This window comes from Xiphias gladius, chromosome 11 (genome assembly GCF_016859285.1).
Source record: "Xiphias gladius isolate SHS-SW01 ecotype Sanya breed wild chromosome 11, ASM1685928v1, whole genome shotgun sequence".
In the NCBI taxonomy this organism is placed as follows: domain Eukaryota; kingdom Metazoa; phylum Chordata; class Actinopteri; order Istiophoriformes; family Xiphiidae; genus Xiphias; species Xiphias gladius.
This window is the reverse complement of record NC_053410.1, coordinates 15,590,880-15,613,183: the sequence shown is the minus strand read 5'-3', so window position 1 is coordinate 15,613,183 and position 22,304 is coordinate 15,590,880. Positions and strand designations below refer to the sequence as shown.

The window sequence follows — 22,304 nt, the reverse complement described above, 5'->3', positions numbered from 1 at the left end:
AGGAGGAGTTAACTGTATGTCTCTTTCAGCAGGGGTGACTTCTGGTCTCTCTGTCCTGCTCCAGTAACTGGAGGCACAAGATCCTTCTTCACCAGCCTCAACTTCATTTCTCAGGTAAGTGGAGCTTTTCCATGTTGGCAATTTTAGCAATGAAGAGGCAATGTGTTGCAGTTAATGCTTCAGCTTTTGTCAGTCATTTTAGAATTGTAAATGTGCTCTTTTCTCACTCACTTGGGCATCAAAAGGTGAATAAATTGTCTGAAGCTGTTGACCTTTTTGTAAAAATTAGCTAATACACATGGCCATGGTGATAGTAAACTTGAGGGTTGCTAGGGTTATGGGTAAATAATGTGAGGAGTGGCTTTTTGTGGAACTTTTTTGGCTTGTAGATGGCATTAATTGCATACTTATCGAGGTCAAGCCTAAAACAATTCAATAAAATTAAGACGTGGGACAAAAAATGAATATTTGCTCTAATCTGAATTTAAACAGTCAGAAGACATGAGGCCTGCTGCTCATGTCTCAAAGTCTATAAAAGGAACGTCATGGGAGAGCCGTCCAGCGTTGCTATTCCTGGACATACTGCTGATAAATTGTGACAGATGCAAAGAGGGGCATGTTGACGCACTCACTCACTCACTCCAGCATCACCTGGTGGCACACATGTTTTTGTAGGTTTCGGTGTCTGGCAGCATCTAAATAAATTCCAATAACTGCAAAATGTGAGAAAACTTTTCTCCTTAGATCCAACAACTTAAACGCACGGATTTGATATTATTGTTTAGTTTTGGGCAAATAAAACAATACATATACATGATGAAGGATATTAGGAACTCAAATTAGGATAAAAACAAAGTTCAAGATATGAAATAGTTAAAAACAGTTCAGCAATATAGGCTATTTCAATGTAGTTCAGTCTTGTGAATGTGGCATACCCTCAACTCCAAGAGAAATAATTTTCTCAAGAAAATAATTTTTTCTTTTCCAATAATTCATATCTTTCAAAATTTATCTCTAGCACACAACTTTATCTGGCTGACTGATATGATGCATTTTTGATGTCTGTGCATCATCCTTAAACTGCAATGCTTATGATTTGGCGCTATATAAATAAGAATTGAATGAATGCGCTTTCCCAACAAAATCTGACATGTTGTATTTATATTTTCAGAAGGTCTGGGCTGCATTCTGCTGCTACCGCCATGGCACCCAAAAAGAACAAGGCGACCAAAAAGAGTAAAGGAGACATAAATGAAATGACCATAATGGTTGAGGACAGCCCCATCAACAAGATCAATGGGTTAAACACTCTGTTAGAAGGAGGAAACGGCTTCAGCTGCATTTCAACTGAAGTTACCGATTCTGTGTATGCTCCAAATCTCCTGGAGGGTTTGAGCAACATGAGACACGAGAGCTTCCTCTGTGATCTAACAGTCGCCACCAAGTCAAAGTCATTTGACGTCCACAAGGTTGTCATGGCTTCTTGCAGCGAGTACATTCGAAACATCTTGAAGAAGGATTCAACCCTCCAAAAGATCGACCTAAACGAGCTCTCACCAGTCGGCCTTGCCACTGCAATTACATATGCATATTCTGGAAAGCTGACCCTGTCGCTGTACAGCATCGGCAGCACTATTGCCGCAGCCATGCTGCTGCAGATCGGCACCTTAGTGAAGATGTGTAGTGATTTCCTCATGCAGGAGCTCAGCGTGGAGAACTGCATGTATGTGGCCAATATCGCTGATGCCTACGAGCTCAAAGAAACCAAGGAGGCAGCTCAAAGGTTCATGCGGGAGAACTTCATCGAGTTTTCTGAGATGGAGCAGTTCTTGAAGCTCACCTATGAGCAGATCAGTGATTTCCTCACCGATGATTCCCTGCAGCTCCCCTCCGAGGTCACAGCCTTCCAGATCGCCATGAAATGGTTGGACTTCGACGAGAAGAGGCTCAAGTATGCGGCAGATCTCCTAACTCACATCCGCTTCGGCACTGTCTCTGCCCAAGACCTGGTGAATCATGTCCAGAGTGTGCCTAGGATGATGCAAGACCCTGAGTGCCACCGTCTCCTTGTTGACGCCATGAATTACCATCTGCTGCCATACCAACAGAACATCCTCCAGTCACGCAGAACAAAGGTACGCGGTGGCCTCAAGGTGATACTCACAGTTGGTGGACGTCCTGCCTTGACAGAGAAATCTCTCAGCAAAGATGTTCTCTTCAGAGATGCGGATAACGTGTGGAATAAGTTGACAGAAATGCCAGCAAAGAGCTTTAATCAGTGTGTGGCAGTCTTGGATGGCTTCCTGTATGTGGCAGGTGGTGAGGACCAGAATGATGCAAGGAACCAGGCTAAACATGCTGTCAGCAACTTCTGCAGGTAAGAATTTATTGATCTAAAGTCAGCATTTGTCATATTAGTTTGTGCAGAATTAGAAAATGAATTCAAATCCCCTGTGACATTCTTTAGATATGACCCCCGCTTCAACACTTGGATTCACTTGAGCAACATGATGCAGAGGCGCACCCACTTCAGCCTCAACACCTTCAACGGCCTCTTGTTTGCCGTCGGAGGGCGAAACACCGATGGTGTTCAGGCCTCCGTGGAGTGTTATGTGCCTTCCTCCAACCAATGGCAGATGAAAGCTCCTATGGAGGTGCCCCGCTGCTGTCACGCCAGCTCCGTCATCGATGGCAAGATCCTTGTATCTGGAGGTTACATCAACAACGCCTATTCCAGGGCCGTGTGCTCGTATGACCCCTCTACTGACACCTGGCAGGATAAGAGCAGCCTCAGCACACCTCGAGGCTGGCACTGCGCTGCCACCGTGGGAGACCGAGCCTACGTCATCGGTGGCAGTCAGCTGGGAGGTCGTGGGGAGAGGGTGGACGTGCTCGCCGTCGAATCTTACAACCCTCACAATGGGCAGTGGAGCTACTGCACGCCTCTTCACACAGGAGTGAGCACGGCTGGTATTTCCATTTTGAACAACAAGGTCTATCTCCTTGGAGGCTGGAATGAGGGCGAGAAGAAGTACAAGAAATGCATTCAGGTTTATAACCCTGACCTCAATGAATGGACTGAGGATGATGAATTGCCGGAAGCTACCGTCGGCATTTCATGCTGTGTCGTCACCATACCCACACGGAAAACACGAGAGTCCAGAGCCAGTTCAGTTTCATCTGCACCAGTCAGTATATAAGGGTTTAAATGATAAGAATGATGTAGTTTACATGTCTGAATGTCTCCAGCTTGTCTGTTGCATAAAGCTTGGTTCTCAACTCTACCAAGAGTCCCTTTTTTGGGGCTAAGATGATAAGTTTAAATGGTCATCAACTTTCTTTAGATGAACAAAAATTAGTATAAACAAAAAAAAAAAAAAATAAATAAATTTGGGAACACATTCTTATAAAATTAGTTTTTAAAAAAAAATGAATAAACTCCAAGCATCTGAAGCAAATTTAAGCCAGTGCTGGCAATGAGAATTCAGAAACTTTAAATTTTATTTTCAGTATTTATAGTTTAATAATTAGTATATTTTGCATCATTAAGGTCAGATAATGTTTATTACAGAGACAAACCGTGCATAGCGATATATGTCAATTTTATAATTCTTAGACAGAAATTTCATTTTGGGGCCAATTCAGTTGGGATAATTTCATTAGCCCTTTTCTATAGCAAATACAATGTTATATGAAAGGTATAAAAACACAAAATCAGTGTTGACATTAATCTCTAACATAACTGCCTTTTTTTACCCAGTACCATGGAAATAATAATACTGGATTTAGGACAGTCCCGTTCATGGTGACTACAGCTACTGTGATTCTCAGATACTTGAACAGAATAATGAATGTCAGAAAGCTGGAGCTGGAATAAGTGTTGGCATCACCTACCAGGAGTAGGTGCTTGTGATTAGTGTTTCGACACGGCACACAGTAAGACTGCAGTTTCTCTACATGCGTCTAATGTACTGTATTCAGCAGTCTTTTGTCATATGTTGTGTGATCATCACAAACACCACTGGTGCGAGGAAACAGATTCTGTTGGGAAAACGTTGGAATGATAAGGGTTGATTGGGCTTGGATGTGACAGTAATAAACTATTTTGTAAAAAAAAAAAAAAGAAAAATGACTTGTGAATGACATCAGCCTGAGCTTTCCTGGAAGTCCGTACTCATGAATTCCCTGACTGCTCATGTCTTTTCATTTTTTGTTTGTTTTTAATTTAAATTTTAAATTAAAGAGATGAAGTGTAAGTTACTTTGAGCTGTGGTCATTTATTATTTATCTACATCCATTTTTTTTTAAAGAGATGTATTTATGTGACACGCTTACAAAACAAAAATCAGGTAATTCTTGTTTTTGACCGCCATAACTCAATAAATCCACATTTGCATAGGATTACTTTGCTCTTTTCAATTTCAATTCCCGTCTATTTGCCCTTTTTGGTGCTTTCGTTTACCCTTTTGGGAAACTATTGAAAAGGCCAAGGTACAGTTAATATTGGTATATTGCTAATGGGATTGAAAACAGAACTATAAGGATTTACATTTGCTTGGCATTCACTGCAGTGTTGTAGACGAGGAGGAACAAGGGGTGAGGCCATTTAGAGGACTACATTTCTGTTTCCCATTTGAATCATGAGGTATGCAATTTTGACTTCCTATCTTCAATCCTACATTGGTGTTGTCAGAGGGTATAAATATTGTATGTCCAGCCAAGACACTCGTGCATTTGTGTATTTTTTTACTTTACTTTTACACACATTTAAATATTTACATAAATACAAGGAGATAGCAGATTAGTCATTGTACACCAACACCAAATAATATAATAATAAGTCTGCCTCTAATTTGTTGTTAAACATAATGAATGTTAAATCACCAAGATTTCAGCTCTCTGAGGAGGGCTACAGCCTGCTCATTACTGTTAACATAATTTGAATACATAAGGGGTATCATATTATGCACAATACATCATATTCGGTGTACTGTTGTCTCTGTTGTACAAGTAATGAGTCCCAAAAGGAGATGCATCTCCACCGGTTTCATGTGCTCTCTCACACATTACTGGCCAGGCTTTAGGTTCATATTACAGAAACAAAGGAAGCGTTTGCCGACAACAGCAAGCAGCATGTGTACTGCTGATATATTGAAGAATCATCATGACCTTCCTTGTTTAACTGGTTAGACCAGCAAAAAAAAAAAAAAAAAAAAAGTAATATTCAGCTAGAAGTGACAGAGGTTATACTATGACAACTGAGGAAGTTATTAGTCATGTTTATGTTTGATATGTTTGATACGCTGCTGCATTATTATTCAGCAAATTTATATTTTGTTGAGCTTATTTTTTTAGCCAAACATATATCAACAGCGCTGGTTATTTGACATGAGAGATTTCTCTATTTGTGTTTTTGTCCTTGCTTTTCTCACAGATCTGGAGTGGGTGGGGCCCCGCCGGAAAAAGGTGTAGCCACATACTCTTGTGCACCAATCAGAGCCGAGCAATATATTAATCAAAATATGATTACAGTTACGAGGTTGTTTGCTTATGTAGCCAACACTGCCAATCAGACCTGTGCTTTTTGCTCTGCTGCAATCGCTCAGTGTATGATTGAAATGACACAGTATATTCCTACATCGACAATCTCCTCATCGCTGTGTTTTGAAACAGCAATACATTTGTGTATAGATAAAATTTACAGCCCATCGTCATTTTGGACAAGCTGCTCCTGGCTTGTTACTAGAGCAGCTCTGTGAAATGATTAGAGCTGGTGAACTCAAATTAAGTGGCTTTTATACTACAAATGAAAACATTTCAAGAGCTTCCCCGGTCAGGTTTGCCATGTCACTATTGTCTATGACTCCTAAAAACTTCCCCATCCACAATGATGAATGTTACCATGGAAAAACATGAATCAAATACTGTAGTACCAGGACACCTTCTGTTTATATAAAGGGAGGATGGTGAACTTGCCAATTTGGGACAGATTACCTACAGAATGGATTTGATTAATCAGCCTAATGGAAACCAGAAAAAAAACAAGAAAATGTCAGAGTGTTGAGGCTGAAACGAGATTATTAATTGAGGCAGTTCATTGACTTATAGCCTGTTTTTCTGCCCATGCATTTACAGTAGAGACACCCTTTAAGAAAAGTCAAGGGCTGTGTCATTATTACAATCACCTTTTTTCTTAGCATGATTTTGCATTCAAGTGCTACTGATAAAGCGGTGCATGCCACACACCAATTGTAAACATGAAATGATAAGATAAGGTGAGCAAATGGTGTGGTGTTAATCAGCCTACAGAAAAAAAAAGAAAAAGCAGCACGACTAATTTGTGCTGCCACAGCTTTACGCTGACTGATTTTTGTGAACAAAATTTTTTTTATTTTAGTTGTTAGTTAGGGGATTTCTAATAAACCAAGATGACAAAAACAAAACAAACAATACATTTTAAAATATTCATTTTAAATACATTTTTTAAACATTGTGTCCTAAATTAATTAAATGTCTTATGTTGTATTAACTGCTGTGTATTGTCAAACTAAGTTGGTATTTACAGAATTTAGCTTTTTGGATCTAGAAGGGTAGTGAGTATTTTATTCACAAATATTTATCATATTCCATGGAGAATTTTACACTGACACATTTACCTCACTTTTCTCCAGTCTTGAGCAGTGTCCAAGGATACCACATGTTTAACTCCAAGTGCTGAAACAATTAGTCAATGAATAGATTGATGAAAAAAAAAAAGACGGAAAATGGGGGGAGAAATTTGATAATTGAGAAATAGTTCAAGGAATTTATCATGGCAAAAATGTCAGTGCAGTACAATGATCTCAGTAAACTGGCCATATTTGGTGTTTGAGGAAAATAGGAGAAAATATCGCTGCCCTATGTTTATAGCAGATTTTTTGGACCGCTACAGTGAAGTCAGCCCTGTAAAATTAATGTCCCTGACTGAGTGACTGACTGACTGAGTGACTGACTGAGTGACTGAGTGCGTGAGCGACAAAGTTACACCACTGGTCAGCCGAATGCTGCCTGACTGAGCGCTGAGTTTCCCTATTGGTCGTTGCTCTTTAAAATTAAACTGGTGCAAACAGTTTCTATTACGTCATCCTGAGGCGTTCACAGGCAGTTTTACCAACTTAACGCATTTGTTCCTAGATTTACCGACTTTTCACATCCTTTAAGCGACTTTTCCTCACAAAAAGACCTACCGACAAATCTAGAGACTTTTTCGACAAACCTTAGCTACTTTTCGTAGAAGAGAGTCGCCAGTATTGCCCTGCCAATGTGAGGTCGGGCTTTCCCTCCTCAGATACACCTCTCTATGCGTCCCATTCAGTTGACCACAGGGCAACTGACAGACGTGAATGAGCTTCAAACTTTCTCTCTGAGTGATGATTTTACAAGTAAATATGGCCGAACACACAGCACAGCCATTGAATTTGGCTTTTGTGTATATATAAAAATCAGGATTTTGGCAGTGCAGAACAGCAGCTTGGAAATGGCTTGAAGTTGACTGATGGTTAACCTGCAGTCTTAATGTGTCGCGTTTCAGTCATTACGTGATACTTGTTCAGTTATCTGACGACAGAAACATAAAAACGTGTAAATGAGAACAGCCTTATTTGGAATTCGGCTCAATTAAAATAGCAATATGTGAGCACAGAAAGTAGGACAGAAGCAAAGCGATGAAGGGCGGTCTAGCCATAAACTATGTTTGGACCCTGGTCACGTGTTCACTTTCCTCACATTTTTCTGCCTTGCTCTCGGTAAAGCGCTGACAGCACCCACGGCACGTGAACGCAGCATCGCCGCCCGCTCCGATTGACAGCTCGGTGGGGGGGGGCGAGTGGCGAAGAATGCTGAGTCACGGTGACGCCACCGCGCTCTCCGCTCCGCCTAGCGACATCACGTGTGCGGAGCCAGGAGGGCGTTCATATGTTGAACTCAGCCCTGCGCCGTGAAGCAGATTGGTTTGGCAACAACGACCTACCCACCAGCTCACCTAGCTGCCAGTCCATCGCAGAGCTGCTTAATTGACAGCCTCATTCCGCCGTCACTAACGGAGACGAGGCTCGCTCGAAGTCATTAACTCGTTTTTTTTTTTTTTTTTTTTTGTTTTGGTTTGGGGTTTTTTTGCGACGTTATTAGCCCACGGGTGTGCGTTACCGAGCTAACCAATCATTAGCAAGTGATGAGCAGGGGCCTGCATCTTGTGGATGCCCAGCTGAGGTTACCGACAGGGCACAACGCTTAACAGCAACACAGAGACTCCGAATTCAGCCCGTGAACTCTCTGACTGCACCCTGAGGATCCATACCCCGCCGTTTGTTTGGACCGAGTCTTCATGCTAGCTCCGTGCAAGGTGGACAGACTAGCTAGCTAGCTAACGCTCGGCGTGCAGGTTCAGTGTAAGCAGCCAGCAAAAGACACCAGCCCCCACTTTACACTTCAAAGCCTGTCTGTGCGATGGGTTTACTGTCACAGGGCTCTCCGATGAACTGGGAAGAAACCAAGAAGTATGCTGACCACATCAGAAAGCACGGCATCATTCAGTTCCTCAACATCTACAACAAGGTGAAGGATCGTCAGAAAGATGTGTTGAAATGGGGCGATGAGGTAAGAAAATGTTTCGTTTCTCTTTCCCTCTCTGTCTCTCTCTCTGTCTTTGAACCAACACGTGGAAAATGTGCCGCTGATGCTGTTAATGTCGGTGATCTTGTTAGTCATGAGGGTTGTGCATGATTGACTTGGATTACACTATATTGTCAGACTGAATTCTTAATACTAAGTCTAAAGATTTTTACAAGAATAAGGCTGAGAACCAGACGTGTGTTTTTTGGAGAATAATCAAACATAGTCACTAATGGTTATCTAACAGATTCTTATAAATATTCATATCGTGTGTTACCAATCATTAATTTTCCTAATAACTGTGCTAAAACTCCTAATTCAGCAAGATAACAACTGTTGTTGAGCAAACATTAACATAAAACCTGCCATAAAATATCTTAGGATATGTGGGCTCAGCTATTGCCTGTTATGACTTTTTTTTTTTTAATTTCTTTATTTCAGAGCTTTATACCACTTTGCATTTCTAGTTTTTTGCCCGCCAACAGTCCACAAAACTTCAGTGTGCTACAGCTTGAACAAAGTGTTTTGATTTCGAACAATGTGGAATGCTGTTGTTATAGATTAATCCCTCTTTCAGACAGGGGATTACAGGGTAGCAGAGTCAAAGTCAAGGAAACATGACTGACGAATTGGAATTGATGTGATGGCGTCCCAGTCTGATCTTGAAAACGTCAGCTTTGTGCTGTAGTCTAGCACCGACTGAAAACCTGATTTAGAAGTTATGACCGTACATTGGGTTTGAATAAAGCAGTGGCCGTAATGCAGTGTAATGCGACTGTGGTTTGACAGTGTGTACTGTTTGTTTTAAATGATCTGATTTTAGGTTGAGTACATGTTGGTGGAACTGGATGAGAAGGATGAGAAGGTTCGACTTTCCCTGAATGGTGAGGATGTTTTGGAAACCCTCCAAGACCAGGGCGAAAAGATAAACCCCAAGTAAGTCAGCTATCCACCAGCAGATGTCTGAACATTCAGCTGAATATATTACAAATATTAAAAGTTGCAGATGTTTATATACTGTGTCGTTTTAAAGGAGGAACATCACAATTTACTTAAATAATTTTGTTTTTATTTGCCTTATGGCTACAACTTTGTTTCCTAGTCGATTCCTTCCTCCCTCCATAAAAGGTTTTTGAAGACATAAATGGTACAAGTCATGGATTTCAGTCTTGAAGCCACTCAGCTGGACCACAGAAATAGTAACACTTAAATTCATAATCTCAATGGCATTTAAGTAAATGCCACACCTCATATACCAACCTTAGCAACAATGCGTTGTTAGTTTAATGATTTGTTTGTTATCAGCAGATATATCAATTGGCTGACAGTGATTTAGATTAATGCCGGTTGAATCAAACATAAGCCTAACATAAAAAGTACATCATAAAAGTAGAGGCAAGACTAGACTCTGTTTACATAACAGTTAAATCAACATACCACTTCTGTAGGTTTGTTTGGTTTTTTTTTTTTTTGGTTTTTTTCTTTTCCCCCCAGTATCAATAAAGCCACAACACAACCACATGGGTATTTTATTTTGGCTGATAAGGCCTCATCTCCGAAGTTCACTGAACCTGTCTGATCAACGTCTCCCTGACACAAAAATGTAAACATGAATAGTGAAAGCTGAGGACAAACACAGTTGCTGAAATTTATCATAAGATTTCCCCACACAGGGTTTTTGTTGTTGTTATGTCTTGTTGTGAGTGGCTAACTCCAATTACGACACCTACACAAAGACAAATCACCGTGGCATTTGTTAGCGTAGCTCACCCAACTTTAATCTGAACAGACCTTATCAACTAGAAAAACCTTGAACAGCTGTATCAGTACGCAAGGTCCTTAATGGACAAATCTACTACAAAATGGAATATATTTGCTATTGTGTGAGGCAGTGGTTTCACCTATTCGATCCCAAGGTAAATCGTAGGAGTCGCATGGTCAGAAGGAATGAGAAAGAAAAAATACTTTTGTTACACAAAAATAAATTAATTATTTCTGGTTTTTCTCTAATACTTGTTTTCTTTGTGAAATACTTGATGCTTTTGCCTCTGCAGGGATCTTAAAGGAAAAAAAAACCTCATATGAAACAGTCTGTGAAGGAATAAATCAGTCCATGGTTGAGCTGACCACTCAGAACCTGTGATGAGGGATCACAAGTAAACGTTACTTCATTTTTTTTGAGGAGTCACAAGTCAAAAATATTGGGAGCCCCTGGTGTAGAGTACAGCAGAGGTAGGCAGCATTGCCCTCCGTTGAAACACACTGAATTTGCCTGTAAGCCTCTATACCACTGACTGTCTATTTGACTTTCAAAGTCTCCAATGATTCATCAGTCATATTACATGTGACGTTTGACGAATCCTGTGAGAATTTACTCCCATGCACAAAGCACAGTATACAAACAAGTATGTTCCCTTTAACCACAATGCTGGGGCATTTAAAAACAGCATTTACTTAATTTAATCATCCTGTAGACATTTTTTCCAAATCTCACAAGTCAGAGTTCTATTAATAGAACCATGAATATCGCTCCTTGCGTCATTGAGCCCTTCCTAGCAAAGGTAGTACATTAATGTATTATAAATTTTGTTTTCTTTTTTGCCTTAGTTAAGTCTATTTTCAGAAATGTAAAAGCATATTTATCATATATACTAATATGGTCTTACCCATACATGTAAATACATATGAAGACCCTCTATTCATTACTTTGTCAGTGCAGCAGTAGGCCCAACTAAAGCTCTGAGTCTTCTAGAGGACATCGCTACCAGTTACACCTGGATTCTTCACTTTCATAGAGACAGATCCTCTCGGGCTCCATCAGGTCAGAAGGAACAGCTCAGTAAACAATTTCCAGGTTTTCCAGGGCCTGTTTTCAAAGCGCTGAAACTGGACAGCCCCGAACAATCTGTTGGTTCCTGCCACTGAGAAGTCTCTCCGCATCGTGACACTGCCACTGGCCTCACTGTGGGGATGTTAGCATTGATGTGATGGGTGGTGTGATTGGTTTTAAGTTCAAAAGGGTACATTTTTGAGAGGCTTTGTCCTCATTCTCAAAGTCAATCATTAAGTGCTGTTATACGAACTGGTCATTGGTTTAAACTAACTAACTAGTGGGCACTATCACTATGAAACTCCATTTCATAGTGATAGTGCCCACTGTGCCCCTGTGGAGTTTCCGCTTATGCCTCAGCATAATTTAATGTGTCCATGGAGTCACTTCAAGTTGGTGGCCTGAATTTGCCTTGACGTCTAGTGAACTGCAGGGATTTTATATAGGCAGGTGTGCACATTTTGAAATGATCAAGAATCAAAGGTATTCATATGAGCTCCGTTTGAAGGGTGTAAAGTAAGGCTGCAACTAACAATTATTTTATTATTGATTAATCTGCTGATTATTCTCTCCATTAATCGACTAGCAGTGTCTGTGTGTCTCTTATAGCGCGATTGTTGAGATTGTCAAAAATTGTTTTGTCTTAATTTAGAAGTTGAACCTTTTTACAAAAGTGCTGTAGATAAGTTATTCAAATCTCCAGAGTGTAAAGCTGATGTAAAAATATTTTTGCCCGAGGACAGCTGTGAGTGATAAGGATCAGAGCTCCTCCTAAATAGAACATTCCTAAAGTGTGGTAACATTTCTCTAAAAAAGAGGAACTCTCCGCAGGCAGTGTTAATGTGTTTGTATAAGCTCATGAGTGTTGTTCTTGCTCGCTGCCCATGACGTCGGCCTAAATCTGTGGAGCCAACTTGACCCAGAGGAAATACCAGTGTCAGTGGGAATAGTAGAGCCAATGCATTCCTCATTACTGCCCCTCTGTCGCACACACCACAGAGCACGCTCTGAAGCACAAATACGTTGAGTTCGCTTTCCTTGCCAAGATTATGGCTGACATACAAGAAAGGGAGAGTGGTCAGTTTATTTAATCAGAAAGGTCATCGTGATATGGAGACCGGGGCTTTTTCTTAATGGCCGCCTCTCTTGCTGACCTGTAAAACCTACGGAACACTTTTTGTATTTCCGCAGTCACCCCACGCTCTGGAGACCAGAGTATGGCAGCTACATGATTGAAGGAACTCCAGGGCAGCCGTATGGCGGGACGATGTCAGAGTTCAACACCGTGGAGGGCAACATGGGGAAGAGACGACGAGAGGCGTCATCTGTCCTGAACCAGAATGAAACTCTCTGCACCATCACCTCATTTCCAAGGTGCTTTGGTTTACATTGAGGAAGTGTTTGAATCCTCTTCAATAATTGTACTTCAAAAAATAATTAACAGAATAATCGTTAATAAAAAATAATCATTATTTGCAGCCCTATAATTGTTCTGTATGTGCTGGGCCTTTGTTTAGGTTAGGTTGCCCAGGTTTCACCAAACCAGAGCACTGGCCGACTCCTGTTGAGAAGGGAGTGTCAAAGTCACTATTTTTCCCAGATGAAGCCATCAACAGACACCCAAGATTCAGGTATGCTTCATGGTTGTAGCTTCAAGGCAGTGTGCACGTGTGATTGCCTCGCTGATACGGTTTTGAATTAAAAACTTTACCATTATATACCATTTATTTTTAAGAAGCAAATAATTAAGGACCCTATAATACAATAGTTTCTACTTTGTTGTTGTGAAAGAGAGTTTTCTTTTTGGTTTATTTTTACTGTAGGTGCCAGTACATTTTCACCATACCATGCATGTATGTCCCTTTCATTATTTATACGTGTTTTTTTTTGTACATTTGTATTTTAATTGGATTTTCTTTTTCAGAACTCTTACCAGAAACATACGTCACAGAAGAGGAGAGAAAGTCGTAATTAATGTGCCCAGTAAGTTTGAGTGAAAGGAAAGACACAAATTGTATTAGGAACTAGTTATTGTAATTTTTCTTGTAATACAGATTTATTTCATTTTTATCAAACAATGCCTTCTTTTTTTTTTTTTTTTTTATCTCAATAAAAATTTGAAATTTACTTAAAGATGTGATATGTTGTTCTTTTAAATATTTTTGGCCAATCAGTATTCTTAATCGATTGTAGTAGATGTAGGCAGACTTCAGTATATACAGTAATGTACTGACCGCTGCAGTGGTAAATGCAGTTAAAGGTTTTGATGTATTTCATATGACCTTTGGACTGAATGGAATAAATAAGACATGAATTCCTTTTCATGTCTCAGTCTTCAAGGACGAGGGCACTCCATCTCCATTTGTGGAGGAGTTTCCTGAGGACGACGGTGAAGCAGCGAGGGCGGCTCTGCCCGATCATATCTACATGGACGCCATGGGCTTTGGCATGGGAAACTGCTGTCTGCAGGTACTGAATGAACTGACGAACCAGTGTGGCATCCCAGAGGCTTTGTTGCCTTCAACAGTCCTTATGTTTTTAATGATGAAGATGAGGTGATGTAACCTGGACTGTTTAGATTTTTATGTGACTACAACTTTACAATCCCAATAAGTGATTTATAAATGCACTTCAGCCTCTTTTTTTTATTGTGTTGTTGCAGGTGACATTCCAGGCTTGCAGTATTGATGAAGCAAGGTACCTCTATGACCAACTAGCAACTTTCTGCCCCATTGTGGTGAGTAGATAAATAATGTGCTTCCTGTCATATATTATGATTATTTACTTGACCCCTTTTTCACCAGGACAAGACAAGTTTTTTATGCATAAAAAGGATAACGTAAAAACAGACTGACTCTACCTTTTTTTTTTTTTTCTTTATTTTTTTTTTACGTATAATTTCATTAAACACTACTGACAATGAATCATTTTTTTTGCTCTTTAAAGATGGCGCTGAGTGCAGCCTCACCCCTCTACAGAGGCTATGTGTCAGATATTGATTGTCGCTGGGGAGTTATTTCTGCCTCGGTGGATGACAGGACACAGGAGGAACGCGGGCTGAAGGTGAGGAGGCGGAGCTGGAAAACCAGACTCTTAGTGTGCAAAACCCGTTTTAGTCAGAAGAACAGAAGTCATTTTTGTGAATGTGTTTTGTTTAGTTCTACCTCCCATGTTATTTCTCTCTGCCTCTTAAAGTCACAGACTGAATGAGTCGGCTTTTTCAGCACTCGTCTCCAACAACACTAAACGTCGGTAGTGAAATCTGAATCTCTGGATTTCCTGTAACAGATAACTAGATGATGTTGAATAACTGTTTAATTTAAAATATATATTGACACTTTGTATGCATGTGGTGATGCTGTTATTTATAGTGTCTCAATCTTACATTTGAGTTATTTATTTTGTCCAATTTAGTAATGTAATGCTACTGTCTCATTTAAATTACTTATGTTTGTTATTGTGTTTAGTAAAGCCCCTTTTACACTGGACAAAAAACCCACTAACACCCAATAGCATCTGGCTTTTGCCATCAGTGGGAAAGGGTCCAATCGGCATTCATATCCGGGTCGAATGACTCTGTAGTAGTCATGGGTATTTATCGACTCCAGCTCTAATCGGCAGGGAAGGAAACATGACACCTGGGCGGACACGCTAATATTTGCCCTGTTTCTGACGAGATGCTATGATGCACGTCGAAGTTATGGACGTTGACAAGTAAATAGGCAGGAACATTTATTGTTTTTTACAGTCTATGGGAACAACGCGCAACAGCAGTTTTGGTCTTCATATGCAACAACGCATGCGTCAGGTTTGAAGAGACTGAAGTAAAAGATATAGAAAAGGAACCGCTGTATCATAGTCACTGGCCGCCATGGGGCTTTCTCCTGTTTACTAACCTTGTTTTTCCGGCGCATTAGTAACATTTAACGTGACACACCAGAAAAAAAAAACAGAAAGACAAACTCATCTACTACTACCTGTGTTTTTAAAAAAAAAAAAAAAACTGCACATAGGCACAAAGTTTGGTGTAAAAAAGGGTACAAGATGAATATCAACAGTCTAATTTTTACTTGGTTCACCCTAAAACATTCCTCAGGCAAAAGGCTACAGCACCACCTGGTAACAAAATCTTTGTGCCTGAGGTTTGTATTTTTGAGTATAATGTCTGAAAAACGACTTTTTCTCTTGCAGCCTTTGAAAAACAACAAATACAGGATCTTCAAGTCAAGATATGATTCCATTGACAGCTACCTGTCTAGCTGTGGTGAGAAGTACAATGACATTGATTTGACGATAGACAAGGAGATCTACGAGCAGCTGCTCAGTGCAGGTACATCATCTGGGAAAATGGAGAAACTGAAGGTCTAAAAAAAACAAACGAATATATTATCCATGCTTTAATTAATAGGGATGTGTGAAATAATTGAAAAATATTCAACTTGACAGTCAAAATCCATGAAGCTTGTACAGTAACGAAATTAATAATCAGCTTTCTGTTTATAGGAATTGACAAGCTGCTGGCCCAACACATTGCACACCTTTTCATTAGAGATCCACTCTCTGTCTTCGAGGAGAAAATACACTTGGATGATGAAAACGAGTCTGATCACTTTGAGGTGACTTTTCCGGTCTCCCTTAAGCTACTTCTTAGAAGAAAGCCAACCGTACAGGGTTGACTTCAGCGTATCTGACTATTCATTTACACTCGTCACATGGTGTCTTGCAGAACCTCCAGTCAACCAACTGGCAGACGATGAGGTTCAAACCTCCACCTCCAAACTCTGACATCGGCTGGAGAGTTGAGTTCCGCCCCATGGAGGTAATTACCAACTGCACCATCACCTGCTTACACTTACAGTTCTAATCTTGGTTTATATTAGATGACAAGGTCTATCAAATACAGGAAAAAAAACTGATTATGAGCTTGTTTTAATTTTTGCTTTTGTTTTTCAGGTGCAGCTGACTGACTTTGAAAACGCTGCATACGTGGTCTTTGTCGTCCTGCTCACCAGAGTGATCTTGTCTTACAAACTGGACTTCCTAATCCCTTTGTCAAAGGTGAAAAGAGCCACACAGTTGTACTGATTTTATGAAGATAAATTTAACCGAAGTAGGACATTTGGGCCCTTATTATGTACTTGAGTCATTATGTACACAGTGCTCTGATACAGAAAACACTTGTCTTTCATTAGGTTGATGAAAACATGAAGGTCGCACAGAAGAGAAATGCAGTCCAGGAGGGCATGTTTTATTTCCGAAAGGACATCTTCAAAGGTGGGTACAACAAAAAGTGCAACTTAAGGTCCATGCCCATGGTGAGTGTCTCAGATAGGAGTAGCTGATACATTTTTTTTTTGTCCACCGATAGGATGCAACCAGGTCCTTGATGGTACCCCTTCTGCTCAGAACGGCTTGGAGACTGATGGTGCTAATGAGGAGTACACGCTGATGAGCGTTGATACAATCATCAGTGGAAAGGTGATTATTGCCTCGTACTTGATGACTTTAGACTTTTTAGCCATTCTAGCAATGTGGCTCATTGGATGGAAGTGTCAATCAGTCGGTCAGTCCAACACCGGTCGAGACTGAAACATCTCAACAACCACTGGAATGGATCACCTTGAAATTACATAAAGACATTCATGGCGTAATTCCAAGATAGAAGGAACTTCTTACAGTAACGATATTTTTCCACTTGGTGAAAAGAATTACAGAAATGTCAACACACTGTTGGCAACAGGGCTGCAAAGTCCCCATTGCAGTTCCTTCCAATATTAACACTGGTACAGTCAGTTCTGCTAAACATAATATGTAGTATGTACTGCAGCAGCTAATATAAGCTATTTAAATGATGTGCCTATAATGCTAGCAGTGTTTGTAACCATCTTTGAATAAGCTTGAACACTCCCAAGTCAGAATAGTGGGATGTTGTCGTGTTGACATGCCCGTTCTGTTGACATTGCATGAATGCCTTGTGAGTATTCCGTTCAAATCCCAGCTGCGCCTTAATACAGCCTCATAGAGCTGCTAGCGTGGCTGTATACTCTTCATCTTGTTTTTTAGCCATCTAATGATTACTTCTATTTTCTTTCTTTTTATATCACCAGGAGGGAGTTTTTCAAGGGCTTATCCCAATCCTTAACTGCTATCTGGAAAACATGGAAGTTGATGTGGACACCAGGTGCACCATTTTGAATTATCTGAAGCTCATCAAGAAACGTGCCTCAGGTAAAATATGCATAAAAAAGGACAAAACGTAATGTCCTCATGAGTCATAAGCAGGTTTTGTCTTCATGCAACTTCACGTCTGAGCATAACTCGTAATTTTGCTGATCTTAAACAGGTGAACTGATGACCATGGCCAAGTGGATGAGGGAATTTGTCGCAAAGCACCCGCAGTATAAGCAGGACAGCGTCATAACCGACAAGATCAACTATGACCTGTTCCAAAAGTGTGACAGGATTGCAAAAGGCGAAGAGCAATGCCCGGAGCTCATTGGAAACCCAGTTAACAAGTTCAAGTGAAAAACACTGTAGAAATGCATCGTGATTATGAAAACACGCATGTAAAGAGAGACGAAAGGTGTGACTCCGAACGAAAGTGGTCCAAGTATAAGAGAATGCAAACGGCGCGTGTTGTAAGAAACACACCTGCATCAAATGTATGTATATATACTGTTTCAGATTTTTATGATTACAAAATTATTTTAATAGGGTTAAGACTTGCAAAAGGTTGTGTAATAGAAATCAGATGTGTATTTATTTTTCTCTGGAAATTAAGCCTATTTGTGTGAGAATGTAAATGTAGCAAAGAGTTGTACAGTAGTCTGCTTTTAATCTTGTGTTCTGTAAATATTGTACGTCTGCGCTTTACAACATTAACATCTTTTTTTTTTTTTTTTTTTTTTTTTGCTGGATATGAGTTTTCTTCGCATTATTAGATTTCTTTCTTTTTTTGCATTTGAAGAGAAATGTTTGCTTTGCTCTGCTGACATTGTAGTGGGACCTTGAAGGTATGTTGCATCTAAGTGGAAATGGTGAACCATTGTTTGCAATGTGATGCTGCTTCAGAATAAATCTGTACAAAAGTAAGTTAGTCAGTGCTCTTCCTACTATTTCAATGGTTTTGGAAAATGTTTTATTCAAAGGAGCCATAGAAACTGGATGTAATTGTCTCATATACTGTCTGAGCCACCACAAAGACATCATCGTCGAGCTAGATCTTGATGAGAGCTCTTAAAAAAAAAAAAAAAAGTCTTGAAATCCTTCCAACTAGCCACATTAGCAGCATTTTGATTGACATGCCTGCAGGAATGCCTGCAGTCAGCACATTTATGTCATGTGAATGTAGGAAAGCATGCAGAGCAGGCAGAAAGTCAGGACACAGCATTGTGACTGTGACAGTTTCACACAACTTGAAAGTAAACCACATTTTTTGTTATTGGATAAAGTCCAGATGAGCAACAAAGATGTTGAGATATTTAGGTGCCCTTGAGAGACTTCTCCTTACCTCCTCCAGGCGGACTGACATTGCTTTCCCTGGAGCAATGGTACAAAGAACACCCACTGTTGCTCTTGGAGGGGAAAAAAGTTTTTTCAAAGTAGAAAAAAAAAAACAGTTCTTCATCGCTCGGAAGAGTGTGGTGCAGAAAATATAATTCCATGCATTCCAAGCCTTTTTAATAAATATAGGCTAATTCTCTACTTTAATTTTTGTCCTTAATACTTTTATTGTCCTACAGCCAATACCTGAACATTTTCATCCACAAGATGGTGGTATTGAACCACAGCTTTACGTAATACTGAGCTGCACTGACAAATGGGAGCATTGCCTCAGTTTGACCTCTTGGACTAAATAATGATTATGGCTGGTACAAGCCTACCCTGTGGAGAGAAATGAGACACAGTTTGATGCTGCAAGAAAAAAAAATTAAAGCACAAATGAAGCTCTGGGACTCACTGGTTTTATTAATGCAGGGGACATGAGAATAAAAATGCGTTATGTGTTTAAATAGCTGGTCTACACAGAACTGATAAATGTTTAAATATTCTGAGCAAAAATTAACGTCCCAACAGGAATATCGGGAGAGAGATAATGATACGAGAACAGCAGAATTACCATTCCCTGTAAAGTTCACAAATGAGCCCTTTAGAGATAAGACCCTGTTTAAACTGAAAAACCCAGGTACAGGTAGGGGTTGTCACGCAGTAAACACCTGCAATAAATCCTCCAAACAACACATGTCAGTGATGTCACTCAGGCCCCCTACTGCACCGTTAGCAATAGACAGTGAGAGACGGCAGTAGAGTACAGTTTAAATGACGCTTGATCGCTAGGCCCTGCAGTGGGTATCAGGCCGCTGCCGTCATAAATCCGATAACAGGTGACCCCATTTTCTAGCCCTGACCTAACACACCTTTAAACTGCCTTTAACTCCCACTCTCACCCAAAAAAAATGATGGCACATGACCTGGCTTTGTATCTACATTGTATCTGCCCAGGTTAAACCTTAGTGGCTGGCCCGTCTGTTGTTACTAGCATGTAAAGAGCATGCCAGGCTAACTTGCTTGCTTCACAGCTACGACTCCCTGGCAGTCAACAAAGCATACACTTCTGTCTATAACACCATTAGCCAACAACATGTCGATCCAACAGGTTGCCAGGCTGTCTAGCATGCGGTCATCTAGCCATCAGCAGCATCCACCAAACAAACCGGCCAAACCTCTTCCGCTGCCTCAGCCTAGTAAGCAACACACCATGCACTCCTGCCTGTAGCATCACGAGTTGCCATTACAAGTTTTGATTTTAAATGTTTATTTGATAGTAATAAATATACTGTCCATTTTATCACTATTTACCAGGCTACAAGTTGATGTGGTTGATATGCCAACCTGGAAGGAAATATACGTTTCTTTTCTAGAACCAGTCCAGTATCAGTGTGTACCGAGGGACGTCCTGTCAGAGATGGGTCCTCTAAATGTTATTATTGAAGTAATCATTCTCAAAATGACTGCTAGCATGGTTATTGGTAGGGATGAAATTACCCGAGATTGTAATGACATGAACAAAAACTTTTATCTGTATTTCAACAGAGATGATGTTGGTGCATTTTGAATGTCGTTTCAGTTGGAAACGTTTCGTGGCCATCGGTGGTACTGCGTGGCTTTTGTCTGTGTCGGGCATCTCCACTTACCTAAAACTTTTCTCAGAGCTGAGACTTGAGACTTGGACTGGGGTTGAACTTAGGGTCATAATAGTTAGTACTAATATTAACTACTTTTAGTCACATGCTGGTAACAATGCATTCATAATTTCCAGAGGCCTGTCATTATCATTGTTAATCAAGTTCTCTCAGGCAGACTACTTAGCTTCTACTTAGAGCTGCACAAATCAATATTTCTATATTGATAATGGACCACTATGTTATATATTTTGCTAGTGGTGATACAGTATCACCTGAATCCGCAGTTCCCTTCAGCTCTATGCAGAGTTTTATCATCTTTCAGCTCATTGTTTTGGTTTTAGAGCCGACAACTTTAAGTCAGTTCATCACGGCACTGATTAGCATCATTGTCATCCACAGATGGTCTCAGAGAAAAAGCTCAGATTAATCCACTCTGCGCAGCACATGACAGACAAAATTAACAAGAAGCTGGTGATCGCAGGGGAGCATTTAGCTGCTGAGGAGTCTTATGTTTTCCTCAGAAGTTGATGGAAACCAAAACAAAGTTAAAACAAAAGTGAATATTGGACTAACAGTACATTCGTTAGGGGGCAGAAACAAAACTCCAAATGAATCTTAGTTGCCCTGTGTCTACTCGAATGAAAACACATTGCCTGTGACCCCTGGATTTAGAAAATCAATAAACAAAACAAACACAGAACTGTTTTTAAGAAGAAAATGACCTTACATTAATGTAGAAAATACCAATCGATCCAATAGTTGTTGAGCTATTTCAATCTGAACCAAAGTGGTTCGGACCATCATTGCCATCCATTGAGCCCTGCTGCGAGCACGGCTAAAAAGACGTACCCCTGAAAGATAAATGTTCAGATGCTGTGACCACAAAGACTTGAATCTTGACTTGAGACTTGGTCCAGCTCTGTCCTTACCTAACAACAACAATCTCTAATCTTAACCTAAACATTACCACTATCAACACTTTATCTTAACCATCTCAAGACCTAGTATTTCAGACCATCCTAATCTTATGTCTACACCCGGCCTCCTGGTTTAGCAGGCTGATCATGGAGCTTTTAGCCATCTGTTTGCACTCTGCTTACACCCACAATTTCATTTAGCCTTATATTTACGTCACAGTACAAGACGATATACGAATATTACAAATCAAACAATCTGCTTCTTTGTTTATCTTGAAGTGTAACCATAGCTCTTGTCCTGTAGTACTAAGGACGCTCTTGGTTGTTTGTTTGGAAGGGATGTGCTTACAGCTTTTGATAATATCTGGCTCCTATTCCTACAGAGGCTGAATGCACTTATTGTAAGTCACTTTGGACAAAAGCGTCTGCAAAATGTCTGTAATTTAATGTAAAATTTCCAATAGATGCTGCTACAGGGCGGGATGGACAGTATTTAGCATCTGACAATTTTTGTAACCCTCCAAAACATAAAACCCCACGATTATACAGACTTTACACTGTGACTGGTCTGGTGTGCTGAGATATTAAAGTATGTGCAACAACATGAATGTTTTCGAGAAGAGACTGTGAATGGTGCGTTGTTATCCCCATTTGTACCAATTGTTGTAATGAGACTACAAAGACACTTTTTTTAAGCCCCTGGGTTGCTGCTGTTGTTACTCT

General features: G+C 40.2%; 2 protein-coding genes across 2 annotated transcripts; both read left to right on the top strand.

Annotated features, from left to right (window-relative positions):
* Positions 1–32: 32 nt before the first annotated feature.
* On the top strand, positions 33–4,260 carry klhl31 (kelch-like family member 31). Its single transcript, XM_040138388.1, has 3 exons — positions 33–114; positions 1,172–2,377; positions 2,468–4,260. The coding sequence occupies exons 2-3, from the start codon at positions 1,203–1,205 to the stop codon at positions 3,198–3,200; spliced, it is 1,908 nt and encodes a 635-aa protein (XP_039994322.1). The 5' UTR covers positions 33–114; positions 1,172–1,202; the 3' UTR covers positions 3,201–4,260.
* Positions 4,261–7,970: 3,710 nt separating this feature from the next.
* On the top strand, positions 7,971–18,556 carry gclc (glutamate-cysteine ligase, catalytic subunit). Its single transcript, XM_040138390.1, has 16 exons — positions 7,971–8,634; positions 9,473–9,585; positions 12,671–12,853; positions 12,997–13,110; positions 13,404–13,462; positions 13,812–13,948; positions 14,142–14,216; positions 14,426–14,542; positions 15,671–15,809; positions 15,983–16,095; positions 16,206–16,298; positions 16,433–16,537; positions 16,672–16,753; positions 16,848–16,957; positions 17,587–17,707; positions 17,823–18,556. The coding sequence occupies exons 1-16, from the start codon at positions 8,485–8,487 to the stop codon at positions 18,002–18,004; spliced, it is 1,893 nt and encodes a 630-aa protein (XP_039994324.1). The 5' UTR covers positions 7,971–8,484; the 3' UTR covers positions 18,005–18,556.
* Positions 18,557–22,304: the final 3,748 nt, after the last annotated feature.